General features: G+C 46.0%; 1 protein-coding gene across 1 annotated transcript in view; it reads left to right on the top strand.

Moving 5' to 3' along the window:
* The window catches only part of ZW10 (zw10 kinetochore protein), a 30,077-nt gene that overhangs the window by 2,774 nt on the left and 7,331 nt on the right, over window positions 1–19,972 (top strand). The window contains exons 2-12 of the mRNA XM_038754445.1: window positions 1,480–1,614; window positions 2,488–2,589; window positions 2,703–2,780; window positions 2,939–3,098; window positions 4,635–4,787; window positions 6,707–6,898; window positions 8,474–8,637; window positions 9,222–9,404; window positions 10,751–10,989; window positions 17,797–17,868; window positions 19,730–19,899. Of these exons, the coding sequence (XP_038610373.1) occupies window positions 1,480–1,614; window positions 2,488–2,589; window positions 2,703–2,780; window positions 2,939–3,098; window positions 4,635–4,787; window positions 6,707–6,898; window positions 8,474–8,637; window positions 9,222–9,404; window positions 10,751–10,989; window positions 17,797–17,868; window positions 19,730–19,899 (1,648 nt within the window). The remainder of the gene's footprint in view (window positions 1–1,479; window positions 1,615–2,487; window positions 2,590–2,702; window positions 2,781–2,938; window positions 3,099–4,634; window positions 4,788–6,706; window positions 6,899–8,473; window positions 8,638–9,221; window positions 9,405–10,750; window positions 10,990–17,796; window positions 17,869–19,729; window positions 19,900–19,972) is intronic.

Below are 19,972 nucleotides of genomic sequence, written 5' to 3'. Positions count from 1 at the left end.
ACCCCATTTTACACAGCAAGCAAGTGGCAGATTGCTCTGATTCCCAGGTCCGAGCTCTTTCCACTAGGTCACATTACTTCTCCGAGAATAATGTCAAGGTTACAGAGTTGTGAGGGAGGAAGGATGGTGGCGTTGTCTGTGATAATGGGAAAGTCGAGGAGAGAAGGGGTTTGGATGGGAAGATGAGGAGTTATGTTTTGATTGTTAAATTTGACATGTCGGCGGGGCATGTAAATAGAAGGCAGGAGGAAGTGTGAGATTACAAAGAAGGAGAAAGGTCAGGGCTGGAGAGGTTGATTTGGGAGACATCTGTGTAAAGTTGGTAGTTGAAGCTTTGGGATTGAATGAGTTCATCAAGGGAGAATCTATTGTTCGAAAGAACTGAGCCTTGAGGGGCCCCCACAGGTAGAGGGAGGAAGGCAGAGGAGGAGTCAGTGAAAGAGACTGAGAAGGAACAGCCAGAGAGATAGGAGGAAAACCAGGAGAGGACGGTGTCAATAAAGGCAAAGGTAAATAGTTTTTCCAGGAGAAGGAATAGTTTGTCCACAGTGTCAAAGACAGCTGAAAGGCCTAGGAGGATTAGGTTGGAGTAGAGGGCATTGGATTTGCAAGAAGGAAGTCATTGGTGACCTTAGAGAGGAAAGTTTCCACGGAGTGAAGGGAGTGGAAGCCAGATTGCAAGGGGTCATAGAGAAAAGTGGAGACAGCAGGTGTTGACAGCGCACTCGAGGAGTCACTGCTGATGGAGACAGAATTCTGAGCTGTGTAGACCATTGGACTGACTCAGTGATGGCAAAGAGTGAATGTGTTTGGATATTGTTGTGTTGTACTCTTCCAAGCGCTTAGTATAGTGCTCTGCACACAGTAAGTACCCAGTGAATAAGACTGAATGAATGATTGAATTTCTTTATGAGGCTGTACAAAGACAAAATACGAATCATTAGCAGTTGTTCACTGGCAGCCCTTGTAAGTTTTAGGAAGGGAATGGGATGAAATGAGAATGATTTTTCCAAGCGTTTAATAGTAATAATAATAATTGTGTTCACTGTTCAAGCACTGTTCTAAGTGCTGAGGTAGGTACAGGGTAATCAGGTTGGACACAGTCCCTGTCCCACATGGGGTTTACAGTCTAAGTTCCATTCTTAGAACTTCCGTTGAAAGAGGACCGGAGACGGGATAGGGAATGGGGTTATTATGAGCAGGAAGAGGTCATATGAACCTATTTTCTCACTTCACCTCCCTGCCTCCCCCATCCCACCCGCCCACGTTTTCTTAACTCGAGGTCACTGTTGGGAGAATGGGGCCCTCTGACCCTCATCGTTCTGACTAACGTGCTCTCCGGGAACACAAACAGCTATGAGGAGGTGGCTTCAGAAGGAGGGTTGCTGGATGGTACGTTCGGCTAGTTGCCGCTAGAACGGAGGGTCCCCACCACACAATCTGCCGTATTCCCGACTCACCCCCGGCTCTGCATTTCAGGGCGAGGTCTGCAATATGATCAACAAGAAGTACAATGAGTTTCTACCTAGCATGCAGAGCGCCCAGGAGCTGGTGACCCAGGTGGACGAGTTGTGTGGTGACATCGACCTGCTGAAGTCCAGGGTGGAGAATGAGGTGAGGATGGCAGATGGAAAAGTCTGCATCTTGTAATGATCGTCCCAATGATGGTGGAGCACCCTGTGATGATGATGATGGTATTTGTTAAGCGTTTACTATGTGTCAAGTGCTGCTGTAAATGCTGGGGTAGACATAAACTGATCAGGTTGGGCACAGTTCCTGTCCCACTGAGGGCACACAGTCTCAATTCCCATTTTACAGATGTGGTAACAGAGGCCCAGAGAATAATAATAATGGTATTTGTTTAGCGCTTACTATGTGCCACGCACTGTTCTAAGCACTGGGGTAGATACAAGGTATTCAGGTTGCCCCACGTGGGGCTCACAGTCTTAATCCCCATTTTACAGATGGTGTAACTGAAGCAGAAAGAAGTTAAGTGGCTTGCCCAAGGTCACACAGCAGTCAAATGGTGGAGCCGGGATTAGAACCCAGGTTCTCTGACTCCCAAGCCCATGCTCTTTCCGAATGACTTGCCCTAGATCACATAGCAGGCAAGTGGCCTAGCCAGGATTAGAACCCACGTCCTTCTGACTCCCTGCCCTGTACTCTATCCAGTAGGCCACGCTGCTTCTCACATCCTGAGAACACTTTGTCGGTTGAGGAAATGTTTGAAAGGACCCTTCTCTCTTTGCTTTGGACATTTGCTATTCTCCCCACCCCCAGCCCCACAGCTCTTATGTACATACTTTTAAATTATGTATTATAAATTATTTATTCATATCAGTGCCTGCCTCCCCGTCTAGACTGTAAGCTCATTATGGGCAGGGAACATATCTACCAATTCTGTTGTACTCTCCCAAGTGCTTAGTACAGTGCTCTGCACATTGTAAGTGCTCAAGAAATACCATTGATTGATTCACTTTGATTTAGGTCCGACGGGATCTCCAGGTGGCCATTTCTGAATTTACAGAATTGAAGCAGCAGTTGGAAAGAGATACAATTGTCCTGGGCGTGATTAAGCAGCTCCAAGAGGTCAGTGAGCTAAATAGTCTCACCTTCCTTTTCTGAGCTTTTTGGGGTTCACTGGCATTAGACCCAGGTTTGTCCCCACCCTTTAGCTCCTTGTGTCCCCTTTTCTTTTGTAGTTCGACACGGCCATTGAAGAATACAATTGCTCTCTACTGGAGAAAAAGTACATTGCAGCGGCTCAGCATCTAGAAAAGGTACTCTAGGGCATCTCCGAAGCAAGGGCAGGAAGGCCGCTCCTCATATCTTCCCATCAAAGAGTTCATCATCAGAGTCCCTTCTTTCGGCCTGTTAATGTACTCCAAATCGTTCCGATCTCAGAATTTGGCTGTAATAATCTTCATTTCCCCATCAGGCCCAGAGCTGCCTGAAGTCGTTAAAATCCAGAAAAGGCTTTGAGTTAAAAATTCTCAAAGCCCTCAGCATGGAGCTCACAATCCAGAAGCAGAACATTCTTTATCACCTTGGAGAGGAGTGGCAGAAATTGGCCATCTGGAAGCTTCCACCCTCCAAAGGTACTTAATAATAATGATAATAGTGGTATTGTTAAGCAGTTACTACGTGCCAGGCACTGTACTAAGCGCTAGGGTAGATTCAAGCAAATTGGTTTGGACACAGTTCCTGTCTCTCGTGGCTCACAGTCTTAATACCCATTTTACAGATGAGATAACTGAGGCACAGAGAAGTGAAATGTCTTGCCCCAGGTCTCACAGTGGACAAGTGGCAGAGCAAGATTAGAACCCATGACCTACTGACTCCCAGTCTCATGCTGTATCCGCTACACCTTGCCGCTTCTCTAAATTAGAGATTAGAGGCAACCTAAATGGTCTGATCTGACTTAAACTGACATTCATTCATTCATTCAGTAGTTTTTATCGAGCATTTACTGTGTGCAAAGCACTCTACTAAGGGCTTGGGAGAGTACAGTATAACAATAAACAGGTACATTCCCTGCCCACAACAAGCTTACAGTCTAGAGACATTGGTTTTATAGGGCACTTTTATTCCTGAAGCATGACTTATCTCACTCCTATCCTCAGTGTCACTGAAGTAGAAAGAGGCAGGTATTATTATCCCCATTTTATAGAGGAGGAAACTGAGGCACTGAGAGATGGGGAAGTAACATTCATTCATTCAGTTGTATTGAGTGTTTACCATGTGTGAACCACTGTACTAAGCACTTGGGAGAGTACAGTATCGCAATAAACAGACACATTTCCTTCCCACAACGAGCTCACAGTCTTGTCCAGGTTGGCGTGCTCAGGGGCACCCCCTCCATTCCTGGCTTGTTTTTCAGACTATTCCCTGCCCTTAACAGGGGAGAACACAGGAGAGGAGGATGTCTTGGAGGAAGTTAGTTCTTGCCTCCCCCTCGCTCATGACTCAATGATGGTGAACACCAAGCTCCAGCTAACAGTGGCTGACACTCATTGCGGCACGCTGGAGCCACAATGGAGCCAGAGCCGAAAGGACTCTAGACTGTAAATTTGTTGTGGGCAGGGAATGTGTCTGTTATATTGTTATACTGTACTCTCCCAAGAGTTTAATACAGTGCTCTGCATACAGAAAGGGCTTAATAAATACAGTTGACTGACTGACTTCCTGTCATAGCAAAGCTGAGACAGCCGTAACTTCCACCCAAACCTGCCTGTGGACTCGACCGTGTCTCGTCAGTCTGGATAGTCATTCAATCGATCGTATTTATCGAGCCCTTACCATGTGCAGAACACTGTACTAAGCGCGGGAGAGTACAATATAAGAGAAATAGTGGACATATTCCCTGCCCACAACGAGTTTACAATCTAGAGGGGTTGGACTCTGAAAAGTTGGGTCGCTAATAGTTGGTCGTCGGTCAGTGGTATTTACTGAGCGCCTGCTGTGTGCAGAGCACTGTACTAAGCTCTTGGAGAATTACAACAGAACACTAATCAGACACCTTCGATGCCCACAATGAGATTACGGTCTAGTCGTCTGCCCCGCTGCTCCTGGCCTTGGAAATATCTGGCGGCGACTGATGGTTGAACTGACATCTGCTCTTCTTTCCCTTTTAGAGGTCAACAGCCTGGAGTCTGTGTTGCAGACTGAATTCCATCTGTGCACTGAACCCCCGAAGAAGGAGGAAGAGACCCCGGCCCCACCCATCGGTTCTGTCCTCTTAGCACTGGCTATTCTCGGGGAGCTGCACACAAAGCTGAGATCTTTCAGTAAGGCAAAGCCCTGTTTGGTTGAAGGGTCTAGGGGGAAATCAGAAGACGCTGGAGATTGTGGGGTGTCTAGGACGGGTAGTCACCCCGCATCATGAGACTTTGATTTATGACTCATTGCCCCGGCGTCTCCCCGAACTTCTTACCTCGATGGTCAAGTTTAGTCCAGTTTCTTTTTTATGTGCATCTCCAGTTTGGTTTGGTGGCTGTCCAGCGATGGGCTTTAAATATAAAGAGACACACCTGGGTAACTGGAATGGAGTAGAGTGAGGAGGTGCATGTGGTTGTAGTAATGGGATTTATTAAGTAAGCAAGCACTTACTGTGTGCAGAGCATTGCACTAAGTACTGTGAGGGAATACAGCATTTCTCAGTGGAAAGAGCACGGGCTTGGGAGTCAGAGGTCATGGGTTCGAATCCAGTTTAGCCACTTGTCAGCTGTATGACTTTGGGTATGTCACTTGACTTCTCTGTGCCTCAGTTACCTCGTCTGTAAAATGGGGATTAAGATGTGAACCCCACGTAGGACAACTTGATCACCTTGTATCCCCCCAGCACTTAGAACAGTGCTTTGCACATAGTAAGCGCTTAACAGATACCATTATCATTATTATTAATACACACACACATATATATGTATATACATACATATATATATCCCTATCCCTCAGGGAGCTCACAATCTAAGATGTTTTGGAGTTAAGGGCTTTAATAATAATAATAGCAGTGGTACTTGTTATGCCCTTACTCTGTGCCAAGCACTGTTCTAACCTCTGGGGTAAATCATCATCATCATCAATCGTATTTATTGAGCGCTTACTATGTGCAGAGCACTGTACTAAGCGCTTGGGAAGTACAAATTGGCAACATATAGAGACAGTCCCTACCCAACAGTGGGCTCACAGTCTAAAAGGGGGAGACAGAGACCAAACATATTAACAAAATAAAATAAATAGAATAGACATGTACAAATAAATTAAATAAATAAATAAATAAATAGAGTCAAAAAATATGTACAAACATATATACATATATACAGGTGCTGTGGGGAAGGGAGGGAGGTAAGATGGGATGGACGAGGGGGAGAGGAAGGAAGGGGATCAGTTTGGGAAGGCCTCCTGGAGGAGGTGAGCTCTCAGCAGGGCCTTGAAGGGAGGAAGAGAGCTAGCTTGGCGGATGGGCAGAGGGAGGGCATTCCAGGCCAGGGGGATGACGTGGGCCGGGGGTCGATGGCGGGACAGGCGAGAGCGAGGTACGGTGAGGAGATCAGCGGTGGAGGAGCGGAGGGTGCGGACTGGGCTGTAGAAGGAGAAAAGGGAGGTGAGGTAGGAGGGGGCGAGGTGATGGAGAGCCTTGAAGCCCAGGGTGAGGAGTAAATACAAGTTAATTAGGTTGGACTCAGTTCCTGTCCCTCATGGGCCTCACATTCCTAATCCCCATTTTACAGATGAGGAACTGACGTCCAGAAAAGTGAAGTGACTTAACCAAGATCACATAGCAGTCATGTGGCAGAGCAGGGATTACAACCCAAGTCCTTTTGATTTCTAGGCCCGTGCTCTAACCAATAAGCCATGCTGTTTCTCCTAGCTTCTCCCTCCTGGGAGCCAGAAAGATCTGGGTTCTAATACCAACTCTGCCACTTGTGTGCTGTGTGACCTTGGGCATGTCACTTAACTTTTCTGGGCCTTAGTTACCTCATCTGTTAAAAATTGGGATTTAGACTTGAGCCCCATGTGGGACATGAACTGTATCCAACCTGATTACCTCATATCTACCCCAATGCTTAGAACAGTGGCACATAGTAAGTGTTAAAAAAATACCATATAAAAAGAAGCCATGCTGCTGTACTCCAGTGATCCAGGATTTTTTTCGAATAATTCTTTGAGTGGTATTTGAAAACTATTTGGGTCTTTTCTCCAGGCCAACTGCTGCTGAATTGTGTCCTGAAACCTCTGGTATTTTACCCATCCCTTCATGCAGTGGTGGACATCCAGCCCGACACTGTCATCTTGCGTTTCGAATCCGTGGCTTCCGACTTGGAACGTCCATCCCCCCCGGAGGTTTTTAGCAAGATCCAATTGGTGCTCGAGGTTCTTTGTGAACACTTGCTGAGTATGTAGTCCAGTGGAAGTGACTTCTCACTTGCGAAGATTGGGCTTGAAGCTCAAAAGGTTTTAAAAAGTCCTTTTTTTTAATGAGACCGTTTTAGAGGAACAGCATGGCCTAGCAGAAAGACCTGGGTTCTAATTCTGATTGTGCCACTGGCCTGCTGTGTGACTCTAGGCAAGTCACTTCACTTCTCTGTGCTTTAGCTACTTCATTGGTAAAATGGGGATTAAGACTATGAGCCCCACATGGGACAGGAACTGTGTCCAACCTGACAACCTTGTTTCTACCGCAGCACTTAGTACAGTGCCCTGCACATAGTAAGGACTTAACAAATATCTTTTTAAAAATGTTGGTGAAATAAAATGAATGAAAATGCAGTTATAAGAGCATGAGAGTAAATATGTAGAGTAAAGCAGTGGGTTAGCATAGAACAGTGCTTTGCACATAGTAAGTGCTTAATAAATGCCATTATTATTATTGTTATTACAATAAATATCATTTATTGAGTGTCTACTACATGCAGGGCACTGTGCTAAGCACTTGGGAGAGTACAAAACAACAATATAACAGACACATTCCCTGCCCACAACAAGCTTACAGTCTAGAGGGGGAAACAGACATTAATATAAATAAATTATGGGTGTGTGCCATGGGGCTGTGCAATGCAGAAGAGAATGGGAAATGAGGAATTAGGGAAGGCCTCATGGAGGAGGTGTGGCTTCAATAAGGCTTTGAAGTTGGGGAAATAAATGTGATCACCATCACATTCATTAAGTCATTCATTCAACTGTATTGAGCACTTACTGTGTGCAGAGCACTGTACTAAGTGCTTGGGAGAGTACAGTATAACAATAAACAGACACATTCCGTGCCCACAACAAGCTTACAGTCTACAGGATGAGCTTACATCATCCCTGGGATCGATACAAGACAATCAAATCAGCCACAGTCCCTGTCCCACATGGGGCTTTGCCATATATCTTGGGCAAGTCACTTTACTTCTCTGTGCCTCAGTTACCTCATCTGTAAAATGGGGATTGAAACTGTGAGCCCCTCATGGGACAGAGACTGTGTCCAACCCGATTTTGGCACAGAGAATTAAGTGATTTGCCCAAGATCACCCCGCAGACAAGGGCTGGAGCCGGGTTTAGAACCCAGGTCCTTCTGACTCCCAGGTACGTGCTCTATCCAATAGGCCGTGCTACTTCCTAAAGGTACTTACTGAGCGCCTATTGGGTGTAGAACACTGTACTAAGTGCATGGGAGAGCACAATACAAGAGAGGTAGACATGTTCCCTGCCCAAAGCTAGCTTACAGTCTAGAGAACTGTCTTCTTGTCTTAACTTGGGTAGATGGTTGGAGCTGGGGGGATTTAGCCTTGAATTTATTTATAATAACATCTTTCTCCCCTTCTAGACTGTTAGTTCATTGTGGGCAGGGAATCTGTCTGTTTATTGTTATGATGTACTCTCCCAAGTGCTTAGTGCAGTGCTCTGCACACAGTAAGTGCTCAATAAATACGATCAAATGATTGAAAATTTACATAAGAAAACATGCACCTTTTTCCGGGGAATCTAGACCTTCCTCGTGGGGACAGCTCGGAAGACGAAAAAACCTCGAAGATGGTGTTGGCTGAGATCCTGGGTGACATGATCTGGGAAGACATGTCTGAGTGCCTCATTAGAGATTGTTTGGTTTATTCCATTCCAACCAACAGCAGCAAATTAGAACAGTATGAAAAGGTAAGATTGGAGATGCCTCAATAGACTGGCGCATGCATATTTTCTTTTTCTTTTGTATTCTCTTTGAGTTAAGTGCATCTTAAGGTGAGTCAAATCATTAAACAATAGCGGAGTGAAATGCCCTATAATCTTCTGTTCCCTCCGGGTCTGCCTTTGGAAGTACTCTCTTCTGTGCAGCCTGGATGTTAATAACAATTTTTTTATTTTGAGTTGTCATAGGAAGGCTGACAAGTTGCTACAAGCTGTGGGGAACATTCCAGTTTGATTTCTTTTCAGTGTTTCTCATGACCTGGGCTAATTTTTTTTTTTAAAAAGAAAAAAGTATGGCACTTTGGCTGGGAGATGGGATTCAGGTTTGCTTTTATGTGCCCTTCTCCAGGGAGTTTTAATGCTGGTAAATGGTGTCTGAAAGGGGCCACAACAGCTTTGGGGAATTTCACCTTGTGTCCTTGATCCCACTGCAGCTGTGGTTTCTTTCCGGAAATCCCGAGCTGCAAACTGTATTTTGAAATACAGGGAACTTGGTATGTGATTGTGTCCTTTTCCTGTTTTCTCTGCTCCTTCTCTCCCCTCTCCTCTATCAGGTGATAAAGTCCACTGAAGAATTCGAAAATGCTCTAAAGAACATGAGGTTTTTGAAAGGCGATGCTACCGATTTGCTGAAATACGCCCGGAATGTCAATTCTCATTTTGCAAATAAAAAATGCCAGGATGTGATTGTGGCAGCCAGAAATTTGATGACCTCAGAAATTCACAACACTGTGAAGGTGCCAGTATTATTCAATAGGATGATGCGTTTGAGACTGCTTATTAATGAAGGAAGGCAATTTATCACCCCTAAACTTAGTCTCAGCCTGGTATCCAGCTCAACCCTTTATTTGCAGTACAAAAGTATGTGACGGGTTTCTGGAATGACAGGGGAATGCAGTTATTTTTATAAAATTGCTTTATTCTCTTCCAGGCCCAAGAATGATAAGTTTTTGCTATTCCAGTTGATATGAATGTGAATCCAGGCTTACTGTACATTGACATGAGTGTTAAAGTGTTTTAAGAGTTATTTAACCCCTTGATTTTGGCCTGCACCTTTGAAATTTTCATTTCTCAAACTGGTACAAATAAATTGTTCCTCTAAGCTGAACTATTGCATGATCCTGGGCAGAGAATCATGTATTTTCTTTTCTTTTTTATTAATAGTGTTTGGTAGGTGCTTACTATGTACCAGACATTGTTCTAAATGACACAAAGTAATCAGGTTGGACACAGGCCATGTCCCATGTGGGGCTCACAGTCTTCATCCCCACTTTGCATATGAGGCACAGAGAAGAGAAGTGACTTGCCCAAGGTTACACAGCAGATGAGCCCACTGCTGGGTAGGGACTGTCTCTATATGTTGCCAACTTGTACTTCCCAAGCGCTTAGTACAGTGCTCTGCACACAGTAAGCGCTCAATAAATACGATTGATGATGATGATGATGGTGGAGCCATTATTAGAACTCAGGTCCTCTGACTCCCAGGCCCATGCTGTAACCTGTAAGCCATGCAGCTTCTTTTAAATATTCAGGAGAATCGGGCATTTGCCTAACACTCTGCAAGATAAATTGTTCTGGGGAGAGAAAAAAAACTATAAATTGGAACCTGAGGTACAGAGGAGTCATTGTAAATGAGAAGCTGCTGCCGAGATTGAGAGGACATTAAGGCCTCTGCTGACCTCACTCAGGATTTCTTTTTTATGGTATTTGTTAAGCACTTACTATGTGTCAAACACTGTTCTAAGCGGTTGGGTCGATTCAAGTTAATCAGACCAAATGCAGTCCCTGTACCACATGGGCTCCCAATCTAAAAGGGAGAACAGGTATCCAAACCACATTTTACAGTTGAGGGAACTGCAGTCCAGAGAAGTGAAGTGACTTGCCCAGGGTCACACAGTAGGCAACTGGCAGAGCCGGGATTAGAACCCGGGTTCTCCGTCTCCAAGGCCCGTGCTCTTTCCACTAGGCCACGCTTACCTTGTAGATTTGTGGCCGGATGGTGTTGAAATAGCGTGTCTCATTTTCCTGAAGCTTCCTGAAGCTGGATGATTCTCTAGGAACGTGGACATTTTGTGTTTCTTAGATCTCTCCGGACTCCCAGGTAAGGCTGCCTGATTTACCGGGGCTCGAGAAGGACAACAAACGCAAACTGCAGAAAGAGGCCAAAGCCAGCCACAAAGACGGGATGAATTTGGAGCCAGAAAGCAAACTCAGCGAGCATTCGTTCTCTTTGCCCGAGTGCCGCATCAGCGAGTCTGTGGAGAAGTTGATGGCACTTGCCTATCAGACCCTCCTGGAGGCCACGACCAGCACTGAGCAGTGGTAAGAATTCATCTTTTGTTCAGAAGAGTTCTTGGGGTGTTTTGGCTCTTTGAGCCTGCAAATGGATTGACTGTCAGATGCAGAGGATATGCCATTTATTGGTGCACCCTTTTAAAGTATATTTTCTGAGTGATAAAAATCGGTTAATCCCCCACAGTGAGCTAGGCCCCATTTAAGGAGAAGCCTCTGGAACCTTAGGATTGATTCCCCATCTCTTTTCTAGGCAACCTGTAGTAGTGGAAGTAGAAATAGTAGTAGTATCAATCAATATTTATTGATCACATATTATGTACAGAGCACTGTATTGAGTGCTTGGACAGTACAGTACAACAGAAACGTTCCCTGCCCATACCGAGCTTACAGTCTACAGGAGAGTAGTAGTACTGGATAATAATAATAATAATGTTAAGCGCTTACTATATTCTGAGCACTGTTCTAAGCGCTGGGGTAGATACAAGGTAATCAGGTTGTCCCACGTGGGGCTCACAGACTTAATCCCCATTTTACAGATGTGGTAACTGAGGTACAGAGAAGTCAAGTGACTTGCCCAAAGTCACATAGCTGATAAGTGGCAGAGCTGGGTTTAGTGACCCAGGACCTCTGACTCCCAAGCCCGTGCTCTTTCCACTAAGCCATGCTGCTTCTCTGGATAGAGCTCAGGCCTGGGTATCACAAGGACCTTGGGTTCTAATTTTGGCTCCTCCATTTGTCTGCTGCTGCTTGACCTTGGGCAAGTCACTTAACTTCTGTCGGCCTCAGTTACCTCATCTGGAAAATGGAGATTGAGACTGTGAGCCCTAGACAAGGACTGTGTCCAACCCAATTTACTTGCATGTACCTGAGCACTTAGAACAGGGCCTGGAACACAGTAAGGGCTTAACAAATGCCACTATTATTATTGTAATAGTAATAATGCTATTCTCTTGAATGGGGTGAAGGCACTCTGTGTGCATTTTCCCTCTTCTGAATTCACGCCACACTTTTAACCTCTACCTCATTCCCTCCTTAAAGGTGATCAGTCTTGGTTTCAGCTTCCTAATTATAGAGGCCAGGTATGAAATGAAGAAAGTCATATGCCTCACAGACAGTTTCACATAAGGGTTGTGCTTTGATTTGCCATGACCCCTTGGCATCATTTCAAATACTCCCTTACAAGTGGGCTTCCCTAATTCTCTCTGTGTGCAGTGGGAGGCACTTCTGCTGAAGTGCAATGTGGCTGTTCAGTCGTATTAAACCTCACGGCTACCCTGTAAGCACTTGGTATTCACCCCATCCTCAGCCCCACAGCACTATTTTTGGGGTTTTTTTGTATTTAAACACTTTCTCTTTGCTAGGCACCGTACTAAGCATAAGCTAGTAAGTTGGACACAGTCCATGTCCCTCAAAGAGGCTCACAGCTTTAATCCCCATTTTACAGAGAGGCACAGAGAATTTAAGTGACTTGCCCAAGATCAGAACCCTGGTCCTTCCTTTGGTCCCCAGTCCCATGCGCTTTCCACTAGGTCACGCTGCTTCTCAGCACTTATGTACGTAGTTGTAATTTATTTGTTTATTTTAACGCTGACTCCACTGGTACTGTCTCAAGCACTTAGTACAGTGTTCAGCACACAATCAGCACTCAGTAAATACCATTGATTGATTGATTTTGCCGCCTCCACTTTAGGCCTCCTTCCCTGCCCAAGAGGCGGGGAGAGAAAAGCAAAGCTTCTGAAACCTTTGCATATTAAAGGAGACTCTTTGACTCAGCAAAGTGATCCGGGGCACAGTGCTTATTGCAGTGTGTCAGAACCTCGTGAATGGGGTGCAGACTTCTCACCTAAAATCTACAAACTTGAATTTCTCTTTCTACAAATATTTTTTAACCTTTCCTCACTCTTTCAGTTTAAAGATGATTGCACAGCAGCGCTAGAGCAAAGATCAATCAATATCAGTCAGTTTATTGAGTGCTTACTATGCGTCGAGCACCGTACTAGGTGCTTGGAAGAGAACACTACAGTAGAGTCTGGTATCTATCAATAATACTGACTGAATACTTACTGTGTGGGGGGCATTGTACTAAGCGCTTGAAGGGTAGGTTGAGGAAGGAGTGGGAAAAGGAGGAAGGTGAGAAGCAGCATGGCATAGTGGATAGAGAATGTGCCCAGGATTGTGAAGATCATGGGTTCTAATTCTGGCTCCACCACTTGTCTTCTGTGTGCCCTTGGGCAAATCACTTCACTTCTGGGCCTCAGTTCCCTCATCTGTAAAAGGGAATTGATACTGTGGGTCCCATTTGGGACAGGAACTGTGTCCAACCTGATTTGCTTGTACCCACCCCAGCACTTATAACAGTGCTTGGCACCTTGTAAGTGCTTAACAAATACCACAGTTATTATTATTATTATTACTGAATGCCTGAATGTCATTCAGTCAAATGAATACCTCTGTCTTCTCTTGACTGTAAGCTTGTTATGGGCAGAGAACATGTCTACTAATTCTGTTGTACTCTCCCAAGCGCTTAGTACAGTGTTCTGAGCATCATAAGCGCTCAATAAATGCCATTGATTGGTTGGTATACCTTGGCCTTGACCTTTGCAGTGGGTATCTGAAAGTCAATCAAACATATTTATTGAGTGCTTACTGTATGCAGAGCACTGTAGTAAGCACTTGGGAGAGTTCAATATAACAGACATGTTCCTTGCCCACAGTGACCCTACAGCCTAGAGGGGGAAACAGACATTAATATAAATCAATACATTATGGCTATGTAGGTAAGTGTGGGGTGGCTGGGAGCAGGATTGAATAAAGGGAGCAAGTCATGGTGACACAGAAGGGAATGGAAGAAAACGAAAGGAGGACTGTTTAGAGAAGGCCTCTTGGACATCTGCTCGTGGCCTAGCTCCATTGAAAAGGTGATTGAGGTGCTATTCACACTGAAGAAGAAGTGGAAAAGGCACTCAAAGTCTAGACCTCTGTCCTTGGAATTAGTAACCGATTGAGATTTGGAAATCAATCCATCATACTTATTGAGTACTAACTGTGTGCAGGGCACTGTACTGAACCCCTGGGAGAGTTCAGTGTAAGGGTTTGTAGACATGTTCCCTGCCCACAAGGAGCTGACCATCTAGAGGGGGAGATAGACACTAAAATATATTATGGACATGTTCATTAGGGCTGTGGGGCAGAGGGTGGGGTAAATATCAAGCACTTAAACTGTACAAATCCAAATGCAAGCGTGATGCAAAACGGAGGGAGTAGGGGAAATGAGGGCTTATTCAGGGAAGGCTTCTTTGAGGACATGATATTTAATAATAATAATAATAATAATTATGGCATTTATTAAGTGCTTACTATGTGCAAAGCACTGTTCTAAGCGCTGGGGAGGTTACAAGGTGATCAGGTTGTCCCACAGGGGGCTCACAGTCTTAATTCCCATTTTAAAGATGAGGTAACTGAGTCACAGAGAAGTTAAGTGACTTGCCCAAAGTCACACAGCTGAAAATTGGCAGAGCCAGGATTTGAACACATGATCTCTGACTCCAAAGCCCGTGCTCTTTCCACTGAACCACGCTGCTTCCTATTTAGACAGTAAGCCCCATACAAGATGGGGACTGTATCCAACCTAATTGACTTGTATCTATCCCAGTGTGTAGAACGATATTTGGCACATAGAAAACACTTCAGAGATACTATAAAAAAAATAAAATGAAGTAAAGCTCTGAAGGTGAGAGGAGAGATGGTCTGTAGGGTATGAATGGGGACAGAGTTATAGGCCAGAGGCAGGATGTAGGCGAGGGGTCGGCGGCGAGAAAGACAAGATGGAGGGTACAGTATGTAGGTTGGTGTTCAAAGAGCAAAGCGAGCTTGCTGGGTGATAGTAGGGAATTAGGTAAAATAAGAGAGGGCAAGGTGATTGAATGCTTTAAAGCCAACCCTAAGGAGTAAATCAATCAGTGAAACTGGTTGTGAGATTCATCCAGCTAGATTAGCCATACTGCCCCATAGCATTGAAATCCAGCATCCCTTTGCAACCAGAGTGTCACTGATGGCTTTCACTTAAAATGAATTCCTTCGGAATTTTCCTCATTTTCAACACTTCACTAAGAAGGCTTTGTACCTCTTCCTCCACCCCACCTCGCCCACTCACCAACTTGGTCATACCCTCGACCTCATCATCTCCTACCGCTGCACTGTGTCCACCCTCACCAACTCTGTAATCCCTCTCTCTGATCATAATCTTCTCACCTGCCTCCTCACTCACACTCCTTTCCCCTGTAAATCCGTATTACTCCCTCATAGAGATCTCCGCTCTCTGGACCCCACCCATCTTTCGGAGCGCCTCACACCCCACCTCGCCGCCCTCTCCTCTCTACCCAGTCTTGATGATCAGATTACTGCTCTCAACTCTACCCTTTCTACTCAGCTAGACTCACTCGCTCCCCTTTCCCTTCGCCGCTCTCGCACCACTAACCCACAGCCCTGGATCACTGCCACTGTCCGCCTCCTTCGCTCTTATGCTCGAGCTGCCGAACGCTGCTGGCGAAAGTCTAAACACCATGCCAACCTCGTTCACTTCAAGTTTATCCTTTCCTGCCTTAACTCAGCCCTCTCTTCTGCCAGACAAAACAATTTCTCCTCCCTTATTGACACTCATGCCCATCACCCCCGCCAGCTCTTCCGTACATTCAACTCCCTTCTCAGGCCCCCGGTTCCTCCCCCTCCTCCTTCCCTCACCCCCAACGATCTGGCCTCCTACTTCATTAACAAAATTAAATCCATCAGGTCCGACCTCCCCAAAGTCTCTTCCCCCCTTTCTCCATCCCCCCAGCTCTCAACACTCTCTGCTACTCTCCCATCCTCCCCAGCGGTATCCTCAGAGGAACTCTCCTCCCTCCTCTCAAGTGCTACTCCGGCCACCTGTGCTTCTGACCCCATTCCCTCTCATCTTATGAAATCTCTCGCTCCATCCCTTCTCCCCTCCTTAACTACCATCTTCAACCGCTCACTCTCCACTGGTTCCTTCCCCTCTGCCTTCAAACATGCCCACGTCTCTCCCATCCTAAAAAAACCCTCTCTTGACCCCACCTCACCTTCTAGTTATCGTCCCATATCCCTCCTACCATTCCTTTCCAAACTCCTTGAACGAGTTGTCTACACGCGCTGCCTAGAATTCCTCAACAACAACTCTCTCCTCGACCCCCTCCAGTCTGGCTTCCGTCCCCTTCATTCCACGGAAACTGCCCTCTCAAAGGTCACCAATGACCTCCTGCTTGCCAAATCCAACAGCTCATATTCTGTCCTAATCCTCCTCAACCTCTCAGCTGCCTTTGACACTGTGGACCACACCCTTCTCCTCAACACGCTATCTGACCTTGGCTTCACAGACTCCGTCCTCTCCTGGTTCTCCTCTTATCTCTCCGGTCATTCTTTCTCAGTCTCTTTTGCAGGCTCCTCCTCCCCCTCCCATCCTCTTACTGTGGGGGTTCCCCAAGGTTCAGTGCTTGGTCCCCTTCTGTTCTCAATCTACACTCACTCCCTTGGTGACCTCATTCGCTCCCACGGCTTCAACTATCATCTCTACGCTGATGACACCCAGATCTACATCTCTGCCCCTGCTCTCTCCCCCTCCCTCCAGGCTCGCATCTCCTCCTGCCTTCAGGACATCTCCATCTGGATGTCCGCCCGCCACCTAAAGCTCAACATGTCGAAGACTGAGCTCCTTGTCTTCCCTCCCAAACCTTGTCCTCTCCCTGACTTTCCCATCTCTGTTGACGGCACTACCATCCTTCCCGTCTCACAGGCCCGCAACCTTGGTGTCATCCTCGACTCCTCTCTCTCATTCACCCCTCACATCCAAGCCGTCACCAAAACCTGCCGGTCTCAGCTCCGCAACATTGCCAAGATCCGCCCTTTCCTCTCCATCCAAACCGCTACCCTGCTCATTCAAGCTCTCATCCTATCGCGTCTGGACTACTGCACCAGCCTTCTCTCTGATCTCCCATCCTCGTGTCTCTCTCCACTTCAGTCCATACTTCATGCTGCTGCCCGGATTATCTTTGTCCAGAAACGCTCTGGGCATATTACTCCCCTCCTCAAAAATCTCCAGTGGCTACCAATCAATCTGCGCATCAGGCAGAAACTCCTCACCCTGGGCTTCAAGGCTCTCCATCACCTCGCCCCCTCCTACCTCACCTCCCTTCTGTCCTTCTACTGCCCAGCCCGCACCCTCCGCTCCTCCACCGCTAATCTCCTCACTGTACCTCGTTCTCGCCTGTCCCGCCGTCGACCCCCGGCCCACGTCATCCCCCGGGCCTGGAATGCCCTCCCTCTGCCCATCCGCCAAGCTAGCTCTCTTCCTCCCTTCAAGGCCCTGCTGAGAGCTCACCTCCTCCAGGAGGCCTTCCCAGACTGAGCCCCTTCCCTCCTCTCCCCCCTCGTCCCCCTCTCCATCCCCCCATCTTACCTCCTTCCCTTCCCCACAGCACCTGTATATATGTATATATGGTTGTACATATTTATTACTCTGTTTATTTATTTATTTATTTTACTTGTACATTTCTATCCTATTTATTTTATTTTGTTGGTGTGTTTGGTTCTGTTCTCTGTCTCCCCCTTTTAGACTGTGAGCCCACTGTTGGGTAGGGACTGTCTCTATGTGTTGCCAATTTGTACTTCTCAAGCGCTTAGTACAGTGCTCTGCACATAGTAAGCGCTCAATAAATACGATTGATTGATTGATTGATTTGTTTCCATTTATTCTTAAATTACTGCAAATTGAAAAACTGCCTTTGGTTTAAATTGGCCTCTTTTTGTTTTCTCTTCTTACAGTGCCGTTCAACTCTTCTACTCAGTGAGAAATATCTTCCACCTGTTCCATGATGTCGTTCCAACTTATCACAAGTAGGTGGTCATCTCACTTATTTCTGTATAGGTCTTGGCAACCACAAGGTAACAGCTCACCAGTTGTATTTTACTGAGGAGAACAGCTTACCAGTAGTATCTTACTGGTGAGAAAAGCATGCCAATCATATTTTACTGGTGAGAACGACTCGCCGGTCATATTTTACTGGTGAGAAAAGCTCATCTATTTTACTGGTGAGGACAGCTCGCCAGTCGTATTTTGCTGGTGGAAATGGCTCGCCAGTCATATTTTGCTGGTGAGAATGGCTTGCCATATTTTGCTGGTGAGAACAGCTCACCAGTTGTATTTTACTGGTTAGAAAAACTCACCAGTCTATTTGATTGGTCTTCTAGATCTAGACTGTGAGCCCGCTGTTGGATAAGGACCGTCTCTATATGTTGTCAACTTGTACTTCCCAAGCGCTTAGTACAGTGCTGTGCACACAGTAAGCGCTCAATAAATACAATTGAATGAATGAATGAATATTTTCCTGGGGAGAACGGCTCACCAGTCATATTTTATTGACGAGAACGGCTCCCCAGTTGTATTTTACTGATGAGCCTGATTGAGTTTGGGTGACAAACTGCAGTGAAGAGAAAAGCAGTTCTGCAAAAACTTAGAAAGTTGCATCGCAGCGTACCAGCTTTTGACAAACTGATTACTGTGGGTGATTTGTTAACATTCGAGTTAATTGCTTGAGAAGCAGAGTGACCTAGCGTATAGAACCCAGGCCTGGAAATCAGAAGGACCTGGGTTCTAATCCCAGTTCTGCCACTTGTCTGCTGCGGGACCTTGGGCAAGTCACTTCATTTCTCTGGGCCTCAGTTACCTCATCTGTAAATAGGGGATTGAGACTGTGAGCCCCGTGGAGGTCATGGACTGTGTCCAACCTGATTAACTCGTATCTACCCCAACCCAATGCTTAGTACAGTGCCTGGCACAGAGTAAGCGCTTAACAAATACCATTATAAAAGGGATTCATAGTGATGTCCCAACATCAAAGGAAGTCACTGGACCATGTGGATTAGGGAAACAAAATAGTGAGAGTAGTTTTACCTGGTAATTGTGCCAGATATCTCAAGGTCCCTAACACCAATTACCAGCCATGCAACAAAAGAATAAACATTCTGAAAATACCCACCATCAAAACAGTGATAGCACTGAATGAGTTACAGTGTGGCAGAGGAAACTTCAAGAAAGGTTTTGGTTTTTTTCTTTAACTTTTATGGTATTAAGCGCATACTATGTGCCAGGCACTGTACTAAGCTCTGGGGTGGATACAAAGCAAATCGGTTTGGGCACAGTCCCTGTCTCACACGGGGCTCAGTCTTCATCTCCATTTTACAGATGAGATGACCGAGGAACAGAGAAGTGAAATGATTTGATCAAAGTCACCCAGCAGACCATTTTTTACCTCTGCTGCACTCTCCCAGGTCTTAGAAGAGTGCTCTTCACCGTACTAAGTACTGGGATCAATGTAACATAATCAAATTGGACACAGTCCATGTCCCACATGGGTTCACAGTTTTAATCCCCATTTTACAGATGAGGTCACTGAGGCCCAGAGAATGAAGTGATTTCTCCAAGGTCACAGCAGCAGACAAGTGGTGGGGTCAGAATTAGAACCAGTTCCTCTGATTCCCATACTCATGCTCTTTCCACTAGTCCAAGCTACTTCCATTTCTGTTTTCCCAAGATTAGTACCCATTTGATTAAACTTGTCCCCCTTTGGGACCTTCTTACATCCAGGGTATTGGCTCTCTCTCTCTGTGAAACGTATTGGTGGGGATGATCGTGTTTCCGAAACTAATCTAATTTCTAGCGTGTCTCTTTTGTGTCCTCCCCTTCCCTCCGGCTAAGGGAGAACCTTCAGAAATTGCCCCAGCTGGCTGCCATCCACCACAACAACTGTATGTACATCGCTCACCACCTGCTGACTCTCGGGCACCAGTTCAGAGGGCACCTTACCTCGGTCCTCCGCGATGGTGCCATGACGTTCGTGGACCTCGTGCCTGGATTCAGGCGACTGGGTAATTCTCACCTTTCCTAGCTGAACACGGGTTGAGAAGACTATCTCTCTCAGCCCAAGATTTCTGTCCCTGC

Source organism: Tachyglossus aculeatus, chromosome 11 (assembly GCF_015852505.1).
Source record: "Tachyglossus aculeatus isolate mTacAcu1 chromosome 11, mTacAcu1.pri, whole genome shotgun sequence".
In the NCBI taxonomy this organism is placed as follows: domain Eukaryota; kingdom Metazoa; phylum Chordata; class Mammalia; order Monotremata; family Tachyglossidae; genus Tachyglossus; species Tachyglossus aculeatus.
Note: the sequence above shows the minus strand (reverse complement) of the source record. Positions and strands in the feature narration are given on the sequence as shown.